Source organism: Diospyros lotus, chromosome 10 (genome assembly GCF_014633365.1).
Source record: "Diospyros lotus cultivar Yz01 chromosome 10, ASM1463336v1, whole genome shotgun sequence".
Taxonomy (NCBI): Eukaryota; Viridiplantae; Streptophyta; class Magnoliopsida; order Ericales; family Ebenaceae; genus Diospyros; species Diospyros lotus.
In genome coordinates, this window is record NC_068347.1 from 7726701 (window position 1) to 7746467 (window position 19767).

General features: G+C 32.3%; 1 protein-coding gene and 1 long non-coding RNA gene across 2 annotated transcripts in view; one reads left to right on the top strand and one right to left on the bottom strand.

The window, feature by feature from the left end:
* Nucleotides 1–7153: 7153 nt before the first annotated feature.
* LOC127810911 (uncharacterized) overlaps nucleotides 7154–19767 on the top strand; it is a 108774-nt gene continuing 96160 nt past the window's right edge. The window contains exon 1 of the mRNA XM_052350520.1: nucleotides 7154–7200. Coding sequence (XP_052206480.1) covers nucleotides 7194–7200 — 7 coding nt within the window. The 5' untranslated portion in view covers nucleotides 7154–7193. The remainder of the gene's footprint in view (nucleotides 7201–19767) is intronic.
* LOC127810912 (uncharacterized) overlaps nucleotides 7173–19767 on the bottom strand; it is a 108614-nt gene continuing 96019 nt past the window's right edge. The window contains exon 3 of the long non-coding RNA XR_008025605.1: nucleotides 7173–7200. This is a non-coding gene — a long non-coding RNA (uncharacterized LOC127810912). The remainder of the gene's footprint in view (nucleotides 7201–19767) is intronic.

Genomic DNA, 19767 nt, shown 5'->3' on the forward strand with positions numbered 1-19767 from the left:
TTATGATTAGCCTATATAAATATGGGACCCTTGAACAAAAGCTAAAAGTCAGAATTCATTTTTCACTTGCAATTGGACATGGGAGAATGGTCAAGGCCATGGCATTGCAGGTGCTCCTCTTTCACCTCAAATCCAATGTATGAGTTTAGATTAATCATATATATCATCTCTACTTTTCCATAGAATTCACCCATTTCTTCACCAATAATCATGATCTTAAACAATAACCATGAAACCCTAAGAAATAGTGTTTGTTAACTAAAATATAGACTAAAAAAAGTAATATATAAAAAATATTTTAGACAAAAGTAATTTTTATTATATTTGTTAAATTTATTTGACTGCTATATTTTTTACTCAAATTAGTTGATTTTATTAATTTCTTTACTTTTGGTCAATGTCTTGATGATCGATATGGGGCAATCAGATTGAGCCTCTTCTAATCGTGTCCGTTGATCTGTTTCTGCCGTGTATTTTTTGCATACATAAAGTCAAGTGAGAAGAGCAAGGATCATTCGATTTTCGCTATTTTCACCAAGAGGAAACCCTAGAGATAAAAGAAAAAACCCTAACCCTTTTGTCAACTATGTTTTAGGATGTTTTGGGAGAGAATGTGATGATTGTTTGAGAGTGGGATTGTTCGAAATTATTGAGCATACTCTGGTTCATCATTGGTATCGATATTGTAAGTTGTTTCAATTTCTTTGGGTTTTTCTCTATAATCGTTTCTTTGTAATCTCATATTCTTCGATCTAGTGGATTGACTAGGGGTTGAACGCTCTTGTCATGTATAGGACCTATTTACGGGTCTAACATGTAAGTGTTGTTGCCTCTTTGTGTGTGTAAGTTGGTGTTTACATTCTATTCTTTGCCTTTTGCATTTGGTTCTATTTCTTTGATTATGTGTGGGTGTTTATCTTGTGTCAAGCAAACATGTACTACACTGACAACCCTTGAAAAAGAAGTCACGAGACTTTTTATCTAGATTTTTCTAGATAAATTTATCTTTCCCCCATCCCGATAAATTTATCTTGATTCTTACAGATAAGAAAAAATGATACATGTATCTTTCAGTGCATTTAAAAAAATTTCATAAACAGTTTGATAAAAAATTTAAAATGTTTCCCAACCTTATTTTGATCATTCTATATCTTGATTCGAAAAACATCACAACCTTATTTTAGTACAATCTTATCTTACTCATTTTAACAAACGTTACTACCTTAATAAGATAACTTAATTTCTAATTTTAGAGATGCAGTCAGACAAACAAAAGATAAAAGCATAACTAAATGAGTATAGTCTCTTAATCTTAACATGTTACTTAGACTCCAATTGAAGTAAAATAACGTAGTGCATGTCACCAAGTAAAGAAAAAAAAAAAAAAGTTTTTGTCTGTTAATTACAGTGGCACTTATTTCACTAGGGAATCCTACCCACCATGGTTGTACAACAACATATCAAACCTTACAAAGGCATGAGGAAAAGAAAGATTCAGAATGAGCATCTAATTGCTGGCAGCTAATAAGGCTAAACTACTCTTTCTTCACATTTTGAAGGGCTCCCTGTGGCTTGGTCTGTAAATAGTAGTAGAGGTTATAAAGCTTACCAGCTATGTAAAAGGATAGTTATATCTATGAAAGGGAGTCTAAGGATATGGAACAAAGAAGAATTTTGAAATCACAACTTGCAGGTTTAGGAGATTACAAGAAAAATCAACAAAATAAAGCAAGGAGATCAAAGGTGGGAGCTATTTGAGGTAGAAGTTGGTCTCAAACAATATCTTAAAAATAGCTAAGTTAATGAGTTTAAAGCTTGTTCTTTCAATCAATAGGACCCCTTAAGAAAACAATGAAGAAGATGATGGATAAACTAGAAGAATAGACTAGTTATTGAGTCTACTTGTGAGGGATTAGAGAAGTTGAGAAGATTCTAGACGAATTTGAAATGTAAAAGAGGAGGAAAAAGCAATTGGACTAGCGTAGATGATCCCAATTAGAAGAATCGATGGTGGTCGTAACTAGAAGATTCAATGTCAATGATGATCATAGATTGGAGTCGGATGTAACATCACAATAATTTGAGAACATATAATAAATATTAACTTCTGTACTTAAGGAAAATTTTGATTTATTGAAGTTTTGTGAATTTAAAAAATTTAGTAAAAAATATTATATTTTTAAATAAAAATTAGACTATCTTTAAGTGTTTATAGTTGACGGGAAAAAAATATTAATATAATAGTTAATATGTAATATGTGATGTATTAAATAATAATAATAATAAAAAAGTAAGGAAGTGATTTGGAATGGGGGTGGCCGTGCATCACATAATAATAATTATATAATAACTTAGGTTAACATATATTACATTAATATTAATTTGTATAATATGTACTGAAAAGGGTAGGTAGGTAAGAAGGTAATAGAAGCTGTAAATTCCAGCTTCTTATGTATATATTAGTAAATAATATATTGGCATACAAAGAATGGAATTTTAGAAGGAAGCTGGAATTTTTCCAGCAGCATTTGGGCACCAAAACGGTGCCGTTTCAGGCGCCAAATGAGATGCCAGTTGGCTGCCAGGCAGCAGCCACGCGTCATCCAATGGTGGCTTGAAAAGCCTTGCCGCCTAGCTTCATCCTTCCTTCAATTTCTGATATAAAATGTGTGCAGTCGGTGGAAACGGAAGGAGATTTCGGGGAAGAAGAGGACGCGCACAGAGGCTGAAAGTGGGGAAGGAAATTTAGAGAAAAATAAAAGGAAGATGCAGTTTAACCGATGATTAAATAATCAGGTAAGTGGAGTAAAATATGATGAAAATTACTAGCGATTGGAATTTAATTTGGGGTGCATTTATACTAGTTTTGGTTAAATTATATTATTTTACAATGTGTATTAATTTAACAACGTGGGAGCATAAAAACACTAGAATCAGTTAATTAAAGGCAAGCTCCTTACTCTCTTTGCGAGTCTTCTTTGATTTACGAATTCCATCTTCTTTCTTAACCCAATTTGATTTCAGAAATTATTTATATGAGTTATGGATATTTTGTTGTGTAAATTAAATTAGATTAAATTAAATTATATAGGAGACTTCCAGATAATAAATTGGTAAATGCTTACGTGGTATTGTATCACCCTTGTTACCTTGAGAATGATGTCAAACCAGTTTGGGATTAGTTTCTTAGAGGGTTGGTAGCATTTGGTTGTGTTTATGGTTTCCCACAAGTGCGAATCGTGATAACAGGAGGCATGAATTGTCAACTAATGAGGTGATGTGTTGGTCGTTTGGTGACACTGGAGTTAATTGTCGATTGGGCCAAGGACGGCTATCAACTGGTTATCCCTAGTCACGGATTGTAGACCTGTGCCTAATCACTGTTGACTGGCTCTATCATTATATGACTTATCGCATAGCATTACAGTGCATGAGATTGGGCTTGCATTCATTGGGGGTCATGCTTTGTGTATATTTGGAAGTGTACGCATTGGCATAATCTGGTTGGCCTGTTGAGTGCCGACTTGGGTATTATAGGTGAGCATATGCATTTAGAGCATTCTATCTGCGTGGGTTCCTATGTGGACGTAGCATGGCCTAATGCTTGGCTTATGGGGGCCTTGTCATCACGTTAATACTGTATAAGCCATTGCATTTATTACTTATTGCATTACATGATTACAATTTGATATGGATTGTGGTATGGAGTTGACCCTCGATAGTTATGAATGGGAACTGGACTCTAGATAAGTATGACTCGGGAACTCCAGTATGTGGAATGTGTTGTGGGAGCCTCGGGCTCATGTGCCTTATGCTAGTCAGTTCGTGGTTGCGACAGGCTTGTATGCCAGGACTTGGGTGCCAAGTTGTACATTTTTTATGTGGGCCCCAAGGACCATTACATGCATTGGTATTTGTGTTATGCACCAGATATCTTCGTGCATGGTATGGTGTGACATTATCATTTGTGGCATTGCATTGTGTGGGGCGTGTTCTGGGTGAGAGGTTTATTTCCAAATCTATCCTTATTTTTCTATTATGCTTGCTAAGTTGTGTAGCTCACCTTGCCTTTTACATCATTCAAAGTGTGGGAGTTGATGTCATGGTTGGACCATTTGGCGTGTGTCTTAGGTGGCTATGTGTAATATCTCAAATGACTGACCCCGCTACAACACAGTTGAATATGGTTTCTAAGTGTAGAATATGTACCTTGTAGGGCATGGTACACTTTATGATTGGTCATACCAATCTGACCATTTCACTGCGGGTTATGTTCTTTCTACTGCCATATGGCATTGACCAAATCTATTGAGATGACGCCATATGAGATGTGGGTTGGGCAATGACCTAATCTTAAGTATGTTAAGGTTAAGATTTGGGGTCATGCCATTTTTGTCAAAAAGTTAAAGACAGATAAGTTGAAGTCCATGTCAAGTAGAAAGTGGAATTCTGAGGAGGTGTCCTCAGAATCACAAATCCAACTTAGTTAAGAAGTCAATCCTAATACAATTGGTCCAACTGATGTCGTTACAAGGATCTTATAGATTAAGTAAAGTATCTCATCCTCTAAAACGATATGGATTTTTTATGAAGAAGATGCAAGAAATGTCTTTGTATGGAGATGGTAATCAGTTTGACTGATCTTGCCAACTATGAGGAGGAAATATCCGGTTTGATAGTGAGATCAAAGAGTTTGGTTTTGTTATAAAGTCGGATGAGCCTTGCGTTCAAAAGGATAAGTGGGAGTGCGTGAGCATTTCTTATCTTGCATATAGGTTACATTATCTTTATGGGAACGATGTTGACATGACGATATCAATTGAATTATGGTTGTCCAATAAATTCTCCACAAAAGATTTAGGAGAAGTGACATATATCTTGGGAATCTTTGTCTATAGAGATAAAATGATAAGATTAATAGATCTTTTCCAAAACATGTACATAGAGTAGATGCTAAAGAAGTTTAGTATGAGAATTCCAAGAAGGGCCTTAAACCTATTCCGGATGGAATTTCACTCTTTGAAGGGATATCTCTTCATGCTTCGAAAAAGAGTGTACTATGTACTTGGTCTGATATAGCCTATGCTATAAGTGTTACTAGCAAATATCAGTCTGATCCAACTTTAAAACACTAGATAGCCATGTAACATATCCTAAAGTCCTTACGAAGCATTGAGGATGTGATTTTAGCATGTAAAGAAGGTCAACTATGTGTTGATAAGTTCGCAGATTTAGACTTTCAGTCTGATATAGATGATAGAAAATCTATATCTAGGTTTGTTTTTATTTTTTATGGTGGTGCAGTTAGTTGGAATAGTTCTAAGTAGGATATGACTACAGAATCCACCACGAAAGTCGTGTGCGTTGCGGCATTCAATGCTGCAAAGGAAGTTAATTATTTGGTAAAGTTCATTATTGAACTAGAAGTGTTTCTGTCCATTGAGTTGCTAATACTTAGGTATTGCAACTACTTTGGGGCTATTGCATAGGTTAAGGAACCCATGTCTCATCAGAAATCCAAACACTTCAAATGGCATTTTCATTTTATTTGAGAGATAATAGCACGTGGAGACTTGCAAATGTAAAGAGTTGCATCAGAGAAGGACATTACAGACTCGCTGACTAAAGCTATGACATAGTTATAGCTGTATCACCATCTTCATAAGATGGGTATGAGATATTAAGCGACGATACAATAGAGTGTCTTATAAATCAGTATTAGTGCAAGTGGGAGATTGTTGGTGTTAGTGCCATAATTCTATATTTAGATGACATCTAATGTATGTGTTGGGCCTAATAATATAATCTTGCATATCAATAAATTGTCATATTTTATCTTATTCTTAAGTTGTTAAGAATATGTAATAAAGATTTATAACACAAGATTTTTAAAGTAATTCTTGGTCCTTAGATTTCTTATAAAGGGAATATGATAAATCGATCACAGAATGACACATGGGCTACTACCATTGATTAGTATGAGATGTTAATAATAATGGATGGCGAGTCACATCCCATTGAGATGCAGATAGTAGACATGTTGGTAAGGGTTGATTGAATATTTACCAAATGTGACGCATGTAATATATCATATGACTAAGAGGATTAATGATTTACTATTGGCATTCAATTGTGTAACTGGTCATCGGATCGAAGACAACATAGTTGTCTTGTACGTTAGTGTCAGAGATTTGTTGTTGCACGGAATTGCCCGAATATGAGGTGAGAATGTTCTCTATGTGGTATTTGTTCAATAGCGTATAGAGGTAGATGATTGTTGATGAGATCTGTTAACCTCCGGTATGAGGTGAACATTTTATACAATCTTAGTTGGTTAGTGATTGGAAAAATCTTAGCTAAGATACACACAATCGAAAAGGGTTCTAATGTGTCATCTCGATCACATTATATTAGATCTTGGCATAGTTACCGAGTTTTGTGAGTTTGATCAATCTATGGCTCTTACTCGCTTAAGATGTTATCTAATGAAAGAATTATAGTGCACAATAATCGAAAGACCAAATGGGTTTACTAGAAGTATTGACGTTATTGCTAATAGGATTACCTTTACATAATGCTAATTATCACTCAGAACCTTTCAGGATGCTTTGGGGAGATAAAGATATCCTCATTATAAATTGAAATGTTTGACCGACGTAAAAAATTTTGACGTGTCTCGATTGCTACTCAACTATGAACTTGAAAAATCACACCCAAAAGTAAGCATAATATCGAATTAGTGAATTTGAGCCAGTAGAATGTTTTTATCCACCATTAATAAGTAATAGAGATTAAATTACTATTAAGATTTAATTAATAAATGTTTGATTGCCTTGAAAAAGTCAGAAATGAAAAAGGGCAATTGGAAGAATATTAGGCGGGTTTCAAGCAATTGGCTTTTATGAAAAGCCATTCTCCCGCCCACGTGAATACTTAATAATTAAATATTAACCAGTCCCCCGCCCATGTCTCTTTTTTCTTTTCATACACGCGCAATTGAGTGAGGTTCGTAATACTAATTAGCCCATGTGAATACTTAATAATTAAATATTGATTGGCATTAATAATAATAATTAAATATGTGAGTACTTAGGCTCTGCTTGATATTGATTTGAGTATATATATATATATATATATATATGCACACAATAAAGCTCCGTTTGGCATCTTGATTTGATTAGCTTGGTTCCACAATGGCACCTCCCAAACAAGGTGTAAATGCCAAGAAGGGAAATAATGTCTTTCAGGGTAAGGCGACTCAGAGAACGAGATACGGCGCAAACAGCTCCGGAGCTCCCGATCAAGAGATAAATGCAGGTGGAAAAAACATCTTTGAAGGAGATTTCTCTCAGGAAGCTGAAGAAATCGCCGCCGCCGGCGGAGGCAACAATCCCAATCAGTTGTGTTCTAGGTGTGTTCAACTGATCTACTATGTGTGTACTATGCTTCCATGTATGTCCTAAGTCCTAATCTACTATGTGTGTACTATATATGCTTCCATGTATGGAGGAGCACTTTGATTGATTTCTGCGTCTTTCGACTTCTTCTCTTGTTCTTCCTCTTCCTGAGGGGTTGACCTTGTTGTATTAATTCTATAATTTGAAAGATTATTGTTGTGTGTTTCTACTGTCTAAACAAGACATCTTCATGGCTTGGCTACTACATATGTGCTCCTCTCTCTCTCTCTCTCCTTGGATCACTTCTTACTTAGGCATCCAAGGGTTGGTTGTTTATGGGAAGGCCTTAGGCAGTTCTATTTTCACTGCAAGTTCTTGTAGAATCATCCTAAGAGACAAGCCTAACAGAGATGAATGCGAAGTTGGTCTATGTCCACTATATATTGTGGCCATGAACTATTCTTGCAGATAAGATTTTCACATCATCAACTAGGATGTGACAAAGGATATCTGTTTGAAATTTATTTATTTATTTTATTATTAAATATATTTCTCTTAAAATGAGAATTTTTTGGTATCAAAATATGTTTGGATCTTTGGGGATTAGTATGAGAAATATTAGATATCTTAGCATTCCCTTAGAAATCAATTTTATTTTAGTACCACTGGATGATTTTCTTTTAAAAGGATAACAAAATGTAATGTGGTCTATTTTGTAATAATAAAAACATTTAATATCATGAGAGGTGTGTAAAGATGAGATTTTGATTTTGACATTAGCTCTTTGATTATTAAAATTTTTAACACATTTTTTATGATCACTTGAATTTGAAATTTTCCTATTTATAATAGGTTTTTCATTCAAAACACTATTAAAAGATTTCAATTGAGATTCTTTTAAATTATTTTGATTTGAAACTTCTTCGTTGGAAGCAAGCAAACATTCGTTCTCTGTTTTCAAAAGTTTCCAACTCATTTGATAATAAATTAAATTATTTTTGAAGAGTTTTATTTTTCAAATATACTTGACACAATTCATTAAAAGCATTTAGTGACTATTCTTTTGAAAAATCATTATCAATATTATCACTCCGATCAAAATTAGAGGTTAACTCATCTTTTTCCTTAGCCATGAAGAACGTGATAGGATTTGAACTTTTTTCCTTCTCTATTTATTGATGATTCAAAGGATTTCCAACATGTATATTTTTATCAACAAACTCGCAAGATTAATTAGTAAGATAGATTGAATTAAGAGTATTCAATATATCTTTAAAATTTAAATACAGTAATTTTTGCATGAACATTTTCATGCAAAGTTTGATACAAAATTTTCATGACTTTATATTTAAAATAAAACAATTTTTATCATCTTCACTCCAAATGGATTTTAATTTTGAAAACAAATCATTTTTCCACAATATATATACCACAAATTAAAATCAATAGATTTTAAAAAATTACAAATTCTTTTTCTCAAAAAATTGTAGTATGGCTATCAAAATATGGTGCCACATTAATAGGGTAACCTTCCTTAAGCACACTACAAGAAAAAAATTTTTTAGCAACGAAAATTAGTGATGGACTTGTTCCTTCACTAATTAGGGATAGATTAGCGACGGAATTTTTGTCGCTAAATTTTTAAAATATTTTTTTAATTTAGCAACAAAATTACCTACGAGAAATACCCATCGCTAATTTAGCATCAGAATTAACGACAGACTTTTCTTGTCGCTAATTTTTTTTAATTTAGCGACGAAATTAGTGACGAGAAAGACCCGTCACTAAATATTTTTAAAATTTAGCGACGGATATGCCCATTGCTAAATAATTTTTGTAATTTAAAATTTAAAATATAACTTTTAATTTGAATTTTTTATTTTTTTATTTAGTGACAGAATAATTAGCTAAAAAAATAAAACTTAATTTAAAATTATTTAAAATTAAAATATTTTAGCGACGGAATTAATTTAAAATTATTTAGCAATGGAAAAAATCCATCTCTAAATGAGAAAAAATAATTAAAATTAAAATATTTTAGGGACGAAATTATTCTGCCACTAAAAGAAAAAAAAATAAAACTTAACTTAAACTAATTTAGCTACGAAATAAAATCCGTCGCAAATTGAAAAAAAATTTAAATTTAAATTTAATTCTTTTGGCGACCAAATTTTTCATTGCTAAAATGTGAAGTTCATAAAATATTTAAATTAAATTTAAAATCTCATTTGATAAAGAAATTTTTCATAGTTAAATGTAGGATTTATAAAATTTAAATTAAATTTACAATTAGTAACAGAATATTTTATCATTCAGTTGCAAAATTTTCATGTAAGATAAAAATTATAAATTAAAATCAAAATAGTGATGGAATTTTTTGTTTCTAATATAATAATTTATACAACTTCCATTTGAATAAACAACGAAAAAAATTAACAAACATTAAAATTAATATTTGTTTGAACTAGCTACGGAATATTCCATCTGCATTGGAATACAAGACAAACAAAGAAGTTCATATTTGAATACAAGGAAAAAAAAATAAAAAATAAGACAAATACAAGTAAAATATATTCGGATACAAGACACAAAGAAAAAAATATATCTGGATACAATACACAAATATATATTTGCATATTCAGATATCATGAAAGGCACACCATCATTGTTTATTTATACAAAAATTATTAGTACAAATAAATTTAGATTTACTTACAAAATTTATTAGATTTTGAAGATATTTTCTATCAAATATTTAGAATTATATACTTACAAAATTATTTTTCTAACATATAAATCGTGAATCATTTTTTTTCGATACTTTAACATTAAGATGGAGTGAAAAAATATTATATATATATTTTGTTTATTTAGTATTTTTGATATATTATTTTTTTGTTTAGTATAATATTTAAAGATTATTTATATATAAATTAATTTTTCTATTTGAATAAGATCTCAATCTTAGCGACGGTTTGATTAGATATCTTATAACTAAAATCCCTCTTTTTTCGATCTAGTTTCTCCACCATTGCCGCCCCGAACTCCATTTAGATTCAAGTATATTACATTTTTTAGTTATTAGGAGAATTCAAGTATTTTTTTTTGAATTCATGAAACAACTCTCAAAGATCTTATTTTTTTTTTAAAGATATATATAAGAGCGAAACAATCAATCTATTGATATTGGAAAAGTTAAAGGAGTTTTCAAATGAAATTCATTGGTATAGGAAGAAGTGTTATGAAATAGAGATTTTTTTTTAGAGCACATTTCTATTATATCATATTTTTTGATATATGAGGAAAAAAGGTCTTTTATGTTAATCTCATATTTCAAAATAAGCATGTTATATTTCGAAACATGTATGAAAAGTTTTGATGCAAATATTCAAATGTTTGAAAAATCTAAAGTTCATGCATCATGTTTCAAAACATATGTTCCATGTTTCGAAACATTGTTAAATCATGTTTCTGTTCTTGTTTCGAAACTTTTTTGAAAAGGTTTCAAATGTTTTTCTAGTATGCATGCTATATTTCAAATCATCTATGAGATTTAAATATATGTTTCGAAACCTACATGGTATATTTCGAAACCTCTGACTTTGTCAGTAGAACATTTAAAAACCGAGATGCTTTTGCTTTATATTTTTTATTTACATCCAAAAGCTTCTCAAAAGTTTTTTTTTTAAATTTAATCTCTATGTTCTGAGAATTCAAATACAAATTTGAAGTACAGATCAAAACAAAATCATGGTGAGCATAAAACCTTGTCTCATACTCATGCTGTCTCTAAGTGCAAGTCTAGGTGCAGTTGTAAAGGTTGGATGTTTCTAAACATGTGATGTATGTTTCGAAACTATAGTGTAAAATTATGTTGTTTCGAAACCAATAAGCTATGTTTTGAAACATTCTTTTAAATCTTGTCTCTAACAGCTATAAAATAGCTAAATGTTTATAAATAGTAGGTGCTTGAAGACAAGATATAGATATATTAGAATATACACACTCAGGATACAAGCAACACAATACACAAGTGGTGAACACAAGATTTTGATTGAGCTTTCAAAGAAGATCAACATACATCATGGTGTGTAAAGGAGATGCAAGTCGAAAACAAGAAGCGTCATATCTTTCAACTCTCCTCACCCCAAGTTAAGAGGTTTGTACAGCCATTGGTAAGGCATTTAGTTGCTTTAAATTCATTGGGCTGTAAAGATAAGTCTTATTTATCTTGTTGATTGTTGTAAGGTTTGAGTTAAGCCACAAAACTCATTGTGTACAAGGTTTTAGGGTGAACCGTGGTAAAACCCTTGTGGTTGATCACTAGTGAAAGTGATTGAGATTGAAAATCCTTCAAGTGAGAAGACTTGAAGGTAGTGGACTAGGCTGGGTGCCGAACCACTATAAATCTCGTGTGCACTCGATTTATTGGTTTGCTTGCTTACTACTTATTGTTCAAACTTTCAAAAGGATCATTTTCAAAAGCTAGAACAGATTATCTTTGAAGCATAAGTATTCGTAAACCTATCTTTAATCTCAAGCATCTTTGTTAAACTTATTTTTGAAGAAATCATCTTTACCAAAGTCATTTATTTTAAATCCTAAACTAAAAGTTTCGAAACACCCCAAGTCAGAAAAATATATATTTCGAAACATATATAGTAGGTTTTGAAACCTACTTAATAGAAATGTTTATTTCAAAACATACACCCCTATATTTCGAAACATAGTTCTCTACAATAAATTGATGTTTAATTTATCAAAAAATTTATACAAATCCCAATTCACCCCCCCCTCTTGGGATATATTTGCTATCATTTGGAACTAACAATTGGTATTAGAGCAAGGTCTCTAAGTGTTTTGTAGGTTTAACCACCCAAGAGAAAAGATCTAAATGGCATTCAACACTAACTTCAAGTTGGAAGGACAAAACACCTCAAGGCCACCCTACTTCGATGGCTCAAACTACACAGACTGGAAAACAAAAATGAGGTATTTCTTGATGTAAAGTACTGAATTATGTGCATGTATATCTAGTACTGTTGCATTACCAGAACCTCCTATTGAAAGTTGGAGTGAACAACAAAAACAAATTAATGAGACAAATGCTAGAGTGGTCAATATATTACATTGTGCATTAAGTCCAGCTGAATTTAATAGGGTCATTTCATGTACCACGTCAAAAGAAATTTGGGATCACTTAGAAGTAACACATGAAGGAACCAAGAAAGTGAAAAGCACCAAAATTGCAATTCTTACTAGTGAATATCAGAATTTCATAATGAATGCTAGTGAATCCATTAAAGAAATGTTCACAAGGTTTAATGACATTGTAACAAATTTACAAGCTTTAGGAAAAACAATAACCACTGAAGAAAATGTTCAAAAGATCTTAGGAAGTCTACCATCTAGTTGGGAACCTAAAGTCATAGCTATAGAAGAAGTTAGAGACACATCTACACTTACAATGGATGATCTATTAGGCTCAATATTAACTCATGAGATTAAGTTAAATAGAAAAGAATCTAACGGGCTCAAAATGAAATCCTTAGCATTTAAAGCCAAAGAAGAAGATGAAAGTGAAACAAGTGATGAAGATGAAGACCTTACTTTACTCACAAAACGCTTTAACAAACTCATAAGGAAAGGAAAAGAAGACGAGGTAAATTCTTGTTCATCTAGTAGTAATTCTCTTTCATTTAACTCTTTGCAAGATGAATACAATTTACTGTTAGAAACATACAACAAGATTCTAGCTAAAAATAAAGTTCTAAAAAATTTCTCAACAATCAAAGAAAAAGACTGCAATGATCTTAAGATTGCTTATGATGACTTAGAGAAAATCATTGAACAAAAGGACAAAGAAAGTGAAAATTTAAAGATCAGATTTTTAGAATTCGAAAAGAAAAATAGTGACTTATTAGACTCATTTGAAAAACTATTAGAAGGAAAGAAGAAGTTGGAAATGATTTTGGGAAATCAAAAACCGTTTGGAGAAAAAAGAGGGCTAGGATATACAAATGATGCACCATCTACCTCAACAACAAAGTTTGTTAAGGGAAAGATTTTGAACAAGCCACCATCATTTAGAAAACATGCTGTCCAGCATAATCAAAGTTTCTATAGAAAAACAAGTTTAACTTGCCATTATTGTAACAATAAGGGACACCATATCAAATAATATTTTTATAGAAAAAATGCTCATAGATTAAATTTGACTTGGATTCCAAAAGCTAAAGATGATTTGATTGCTAACATTGTTGGACCCAAGAAGGTTTGGGTACTAAAAGTACCAATATGATGTATTTCTTGTAGGTAAGCTTGTCATCCAAGGAAGGAAAGAAGAAGTGGTATCTTGATAGTGGATGTACCAAGCATATGACAGGAGACAAGGATCAATTCGTCTCTCTCACCTACAAAGAAGGAGATAATGTTGTCTATGGAGACAACTCGAAAGGTAAAATCATTGGCTATGACACGGTTGGTTTAAGTAGAACAAAAATTGAAAATGTTTGCCTCGTTGAAGGTCTAAAACACAACTTGCTAAGCATAAGCCAATTATGTGATAAAGGACATAAAGTCATTTTTAAATCAAGCAAATGTAATGTCTATGATTTGAAATCAAATGACCTTATCTTTTCTGGAATTAGACATGGAAATGTATATGTTATTTGGCTTGATGATGTTGTGCATAAACATGAAAATTGTTTGATTACATCAAATGCAAATTTGTCTTGGTTATGGCATAAGAAACTAGGCCATGCGAGCATAAACTTAATTGACAAATTGGCTAGAAAACATCTAGTTAGAGGCTTGCCAAATATAAAATTTAAAAAAGATCATGTTTGTGATATTTGTATAAAAGGAAAACAAACTAGATCTTTATTTAAACCCATAAATTCAGTTAGCACAGCTAGACCTCTAGAATTGCTTCATCTAGATTTGTTTGGTCCTATGAGAACTCAAAGTTTAGGAGGAAAATCCTACGCCCTAGTCATAGTAGATGATTTTTCAAGGTTTACATGGGTATTGTTCTTAGGAAATAAAAATGATGTTTTTAAAGCATTCTCTAGATTGTGTAAAAGACTTCAAAATGAACAAGACTTAAAAATAAAGCAAACAAGAAGTGATCATGGTGGAGAATTTGAAAATCAATAATTTCATGCCTACTGTGAAGAAAATGGAATTCACCCTAACTTCTCGATCTCTAGAACTCCTCAACAAAATGGTGTCGTTAAAAGAAAGAATAGAACTCTTATAGAAATGTCTAGAACCAAGTTGCTAGAAAATAATTTGCCAAAATACTTTTGGGCTAAAGCTGTAAATATAGCTTGCTATGTTCTTAATAGAGTATCAATAAGACCAATTATTAAAATAACTTCATATGAACTATATAAACACAAAAAACCAAATATTTCTCATTTCCATTGATTAGTGGTTAATTTTATAAAAAATTTGTTATAATTATACCCTTCTTTTGATCTTAAAAATGGTTTAAATTAGATATTAATATATATTTTATGGTTATATGCAAGTTTAAATTGAAAGATGAATAAAATGAAGTTCTAAAGTAAATAATAATAATATATAAAATTATATATAATACATATACATCATTATATGCATGCATGTAATATATATATATATATAATATAATCTAATATATATATGTGCCATGTGTAATACATATATATATAATATAATTTATTAATAACATTAAATTATTTTTATTTTTTTTTTAGGCATGAAGAATTCAAGCCCATGAAGACTTAAAGTCCATGAAGAATTCAAATTCATGAAGAAATCAAGTCCATGAAGAATTCAAATCCATGAAGAAATCAAACCTATGAAGAAATCAAGCCCATGAAAAATTAAAGTCCATGAAGAATTCAAGCCCATGAAGAATTAAGGCCCAATTTGAGCAACCCATGGAAGATATTATTTGGAGAAGGCCCAAGGATTATTTTTAATCCTAATGAAGATTAAAAACCAATTTATAGAAATCTATTTTTATTTTTTATGTGAGAGCTTTATTAGGTGTGTTTTTTAGCTAAAATCCATTTAACTATTAGGTGGATATTATAGCTAAAATCCATTTAATATTAGGTGTGTATTATAACTAAAATTCATTTAACTTTAAGTGTGTGAGTGCCCATTAGATATAATTATGTCTAGTTGAATAATTGAAATTGTGTGGTTTGTATTGCATCTTGTGGCCTATAAATAGATCACTTGATTGCATTTGTAAGTGTGATTATTATTCTTGAATAAAAGTTTAGTTGTTTCCTTATAATTCTCTCTTTGAGAATTGTTCTTGTTATTTCTCATTTTCTTTAGTACTTTCTCTTATAATCTTACTTTTTTTCTTTCTTCTTTTAAATTCTTATGTCATTTATTATTAATTTATTATTCACCGCCTAAATGGCCGGTTAATTTATGCCTTTAAATTTTTGTAATTTTAATTCTTGTCATTTAATTATCCACCGCCTAAATGGCCGGTTAGTTTATGCCTTTAAATTTCTGCAATTTTAATTCTTGTCATTTAATTATCCACCGCCTAAATGGCCGGTTAGTTTATGCCTTTAAATTTCTTGTCATTTAAATTCTGTTATTTAAATTACGTCATTTAAATTTCTGTCAATTAACTTTCAAATAAAAATGAGTAGTTAAATCTAATCTTGGGTTAAGGCAAGGACAGTGTCCAATGCCAATGATTCCCAAAGAAAGCTGCGCTTTAAATAAGTAACATTAATTTAAATTTCAGTATGAGTGTGTATTAATTATTGAAAAATCACTAGGTTTGGATTGGAGCGTAAGCCTAACTTAGAGCTTTCATGCCATGTATGAGAGTTACTAGAATTGGAAATGCTATCATACCTAAACCCAGATGATTAATTTAGTTGTTTTGTGTATTAATTGCAATTGAATTTATGGTGGTTGCTTAAATTAGAATCTCGCATATCATGTATGGGGATTGCTTAACCTAGAACTATCATCATCTCTAATTGCATTTAATAACAAACCCTCATATCTGAAATTAAATTAATGTTGCTAATTTTTTATGCTAAAATTTGGGAATCAACGGGTTGGTACTGAAATTGTCTTAACTCAAGCACTATCCAAATTCATATTTTTACGTTTAATGTTTATTTCAATTTCTGCCTTACTTTATTTTCTAGTACCTGTTGTCTAAAAAAAACCCATAAAAAAACCTTGTTGCCAATTTGTCCAAATGCGTGTGCGTGTGTGTGACATTCTTTTTCTTTTGCCATAAATAAATCTCTCAGTGAACGACCTGGATTCATCCAGAAAATATAAATTTAAATTTGGACTATAACTGCACTCGTACACTGGCAAGTATAAACCTCTCACTAAAATAAAAAAAAATATAAAAGTTTTATTATGATTTATTTTTATTGTGTTTTAATTGCAGGGTGAGAGTGCAGTCATCCATCACTTTGGGTGCAAATGTTTTAATCTAAACAATGGTAAAGATAATTTAGGAAAATTCGAAACTAAGAGTGATGAAGGCATATTTATAGGTTATTTATCTCAAAGCAAAGCTTATCGAGTGTTTAATAAAAGAACGCTAGTTGTAGAAGAATCAATTCATGTAGTGTTTGATGACAAACCTGTAATAAACAAAAATGATGATGATCTAGAAGACATTCCAAATAAGATGAAACAAATTCAAATAAATGAAGAAAAAGATCAAAGCAATAACCAATATTTAGAAAATTCGAAAGAAATTTCATTTCCAAGAGAAAGAAATTATGTCAAAGAAAATGAAATCTTAGGAGATCCTAGCAAATGAGTATCAACTAGATCTTTTCTTAGATTAAATACCAATTTAGTTCTAATCTCTCAAATAGAACCCAAAAATGTTTAAGAAGCTTTAAATGATGATGAATGAGTTAAGGCTATGCAAGATAAGTTAAACCAATTCGAAAAAAATGAAGTTTGGTGTCTTGTACATGAACCATCAGATCACCCGATCATAGGAACAAAGTGGATCTTTAGAAACAAGCTTGATGAGAGTGGAAATATCATTAGAAATAAGGCTAGATTAGTTGCTCAAGAATATAGTCAAGAAGAGGGTATTGACTATGTAACGCCCCGCTTTCTCGGGCGCGTTATAACCTGGGACAATTCCGGGACAATAAATTTTTTTCTTTCAAACATTAATGCTACACCATATCATTCCTCGAAATCATCCTAGAATTCCCATTTATTTATCTCGAAAGATAATCACTATACACATCAAATGCGGAAGCAAAGATTGAAACCTGATATCTTAACATTGATCATAAATCAATTCTTACATCTTCATTAATCACAAGGATATACATGAACTTTCCTCAAAACATTCAGAATTCAAAGTAGCAGAACTTAAATACATGGGCTACATAACATACATTTCACTCTTCATGCACTCTGCTAAATGCCATTTCATGCCTCATTTATCCTTGTACCTGCTACAATCTCTACCTGGAACGTTTGAATATTTCAGGGGTAAAGCCCAAGTTTGATGATGAATCATCTAAGTAAGGGTACATAATGCTATATCATGTGTGTATGCAATGTCTTACCTCGTAGGTGTCAACTACACCCCTTATGCTACCTACCATTTTTGCGGCCCCCTCTTTCGAAACCGAGGTGTATGGGTGCACCCTTGGTAAAGTAACGATGCTAGTTCGTACTCCCTACGGCCTCAAATGTGAGTGATCAATGATATCAACGTGTATTTATGCATTTCATAGTCATGTCATGTATGCAATCTACATGATGGATACATATTAGGGCATGTCAATATGATGAAAACATTTTCGAGGAACATAAATCACTTACAACCCAACCATTTTTCATAAAACTAACTTTAATTGGGTAGTACCACTTACCTTCTCAAGCTTATCGGGCTACCTCGATATCCGCGCTTGCCTCATGCATCGCCTCGATTTGCGTGCCAATCTCAAAATTTGACAAGTCTCTTCAACTTAAGCCTCAAAGCATCCTAATCACCATAATTATTTAAATAAACATTAAAACCTATTTTTCCATAATTTCTGACATTTTCTTTAATTTTCTTTCTATTTCTTCCTAATTTTCCTCAATAAATCCAAACTAAATATTTCTAAAATATTTTCTCAAATATTTTACTACGAAAATTTATAAAATAATATTCCTGAATTTTTCAAATTTTCTGGGGAATTTTACTCACCATAACTTAACATATCTGACTTCCTCGGTATGCGTGTCATATTCCCGAAACGAGTGCTCGAGCCATTTTCCTTGCTAAAATCTCCGGGATATTACCGAAACATAATTTTCTATTTTTCATAATTTTTTTGGGATTTTTTGATATTTTTTCCCATTTCATTTTTCCTCTTTCCCGTTTCTTTTCTTTTCTTTTTTCTTTTCTTTTCTCCTTCTTCTTCTTCCTCCCGCCTCCCCTGCTCCTGCAACTCCCTTCTCTTATTTTTCTTTTGTTTTTCTTTCTTTTCTTTTCTATCTTCCTTCTTTTTCTTCTCTTCTTCTTCTTCTTCTTCTTGCGCGAATAGCCCCTGCCATGCGCACAACCTCCTCTACTGCTTCGCCGACCATCGCGGCCGCCCCAACACCGGCTGCTGGCGCCTCCGCCGACCTCCGACGCAACTGCTGTTTCCAAACACAACCGTTGCCGCGGCCTCCTGCCCACTGGTCGCGTCGCCTCTGTTTACTGCCAGCGGCCATTACCGTGCCTAGTTGCTGCTCGGATACGCACAACAACAAGACGGTTGCTGCTGGCCTCCGTCGACCCTCCAACGGCCTCTGTCGACCTCGCCACCACGCTCGCCGCTTGCTGCCGCTTGCGGCTGCGTCCTCCACTTGCTCGAGTTGCCATGGCCGAGGCCACTTGCTCGCTACTTCCTCTCCAACTTCGCTTGCCCACTTTGCTTCTACTCCTTAGTCCTATTTATAGGCAACCGATCACTCCCTCACCTCATGGCCACATCATCTTGCGTGTAAAATCTTCCTTGCGTGCAAAATCTTCCAAATCATAGATGGCTTGCGGATTTGAAGTTGCAGGATATGGGAGATCGTTGCAGAAGGTATCGGGTTTGAGTGGCAGGGCTATTGCGTGCCTGAGCGCGTATATATATAATTATATAATTATATATTGTACACTAATATTTATAAGAAATTGTACCATTAAATTTCAATTTTCATCTTATATCACTTGGGAAATTTTCTTATTATAATCACGCCCTAAACATTGCTTAAATTTGCATTTTAATACCGAAAATTCACAATTAATAATCCAAATCTTAGTTAAAAAGGACGATTTCGCCCCAGTGTCCTCACTGGGCTATCGATTAATCCCGAAACTACT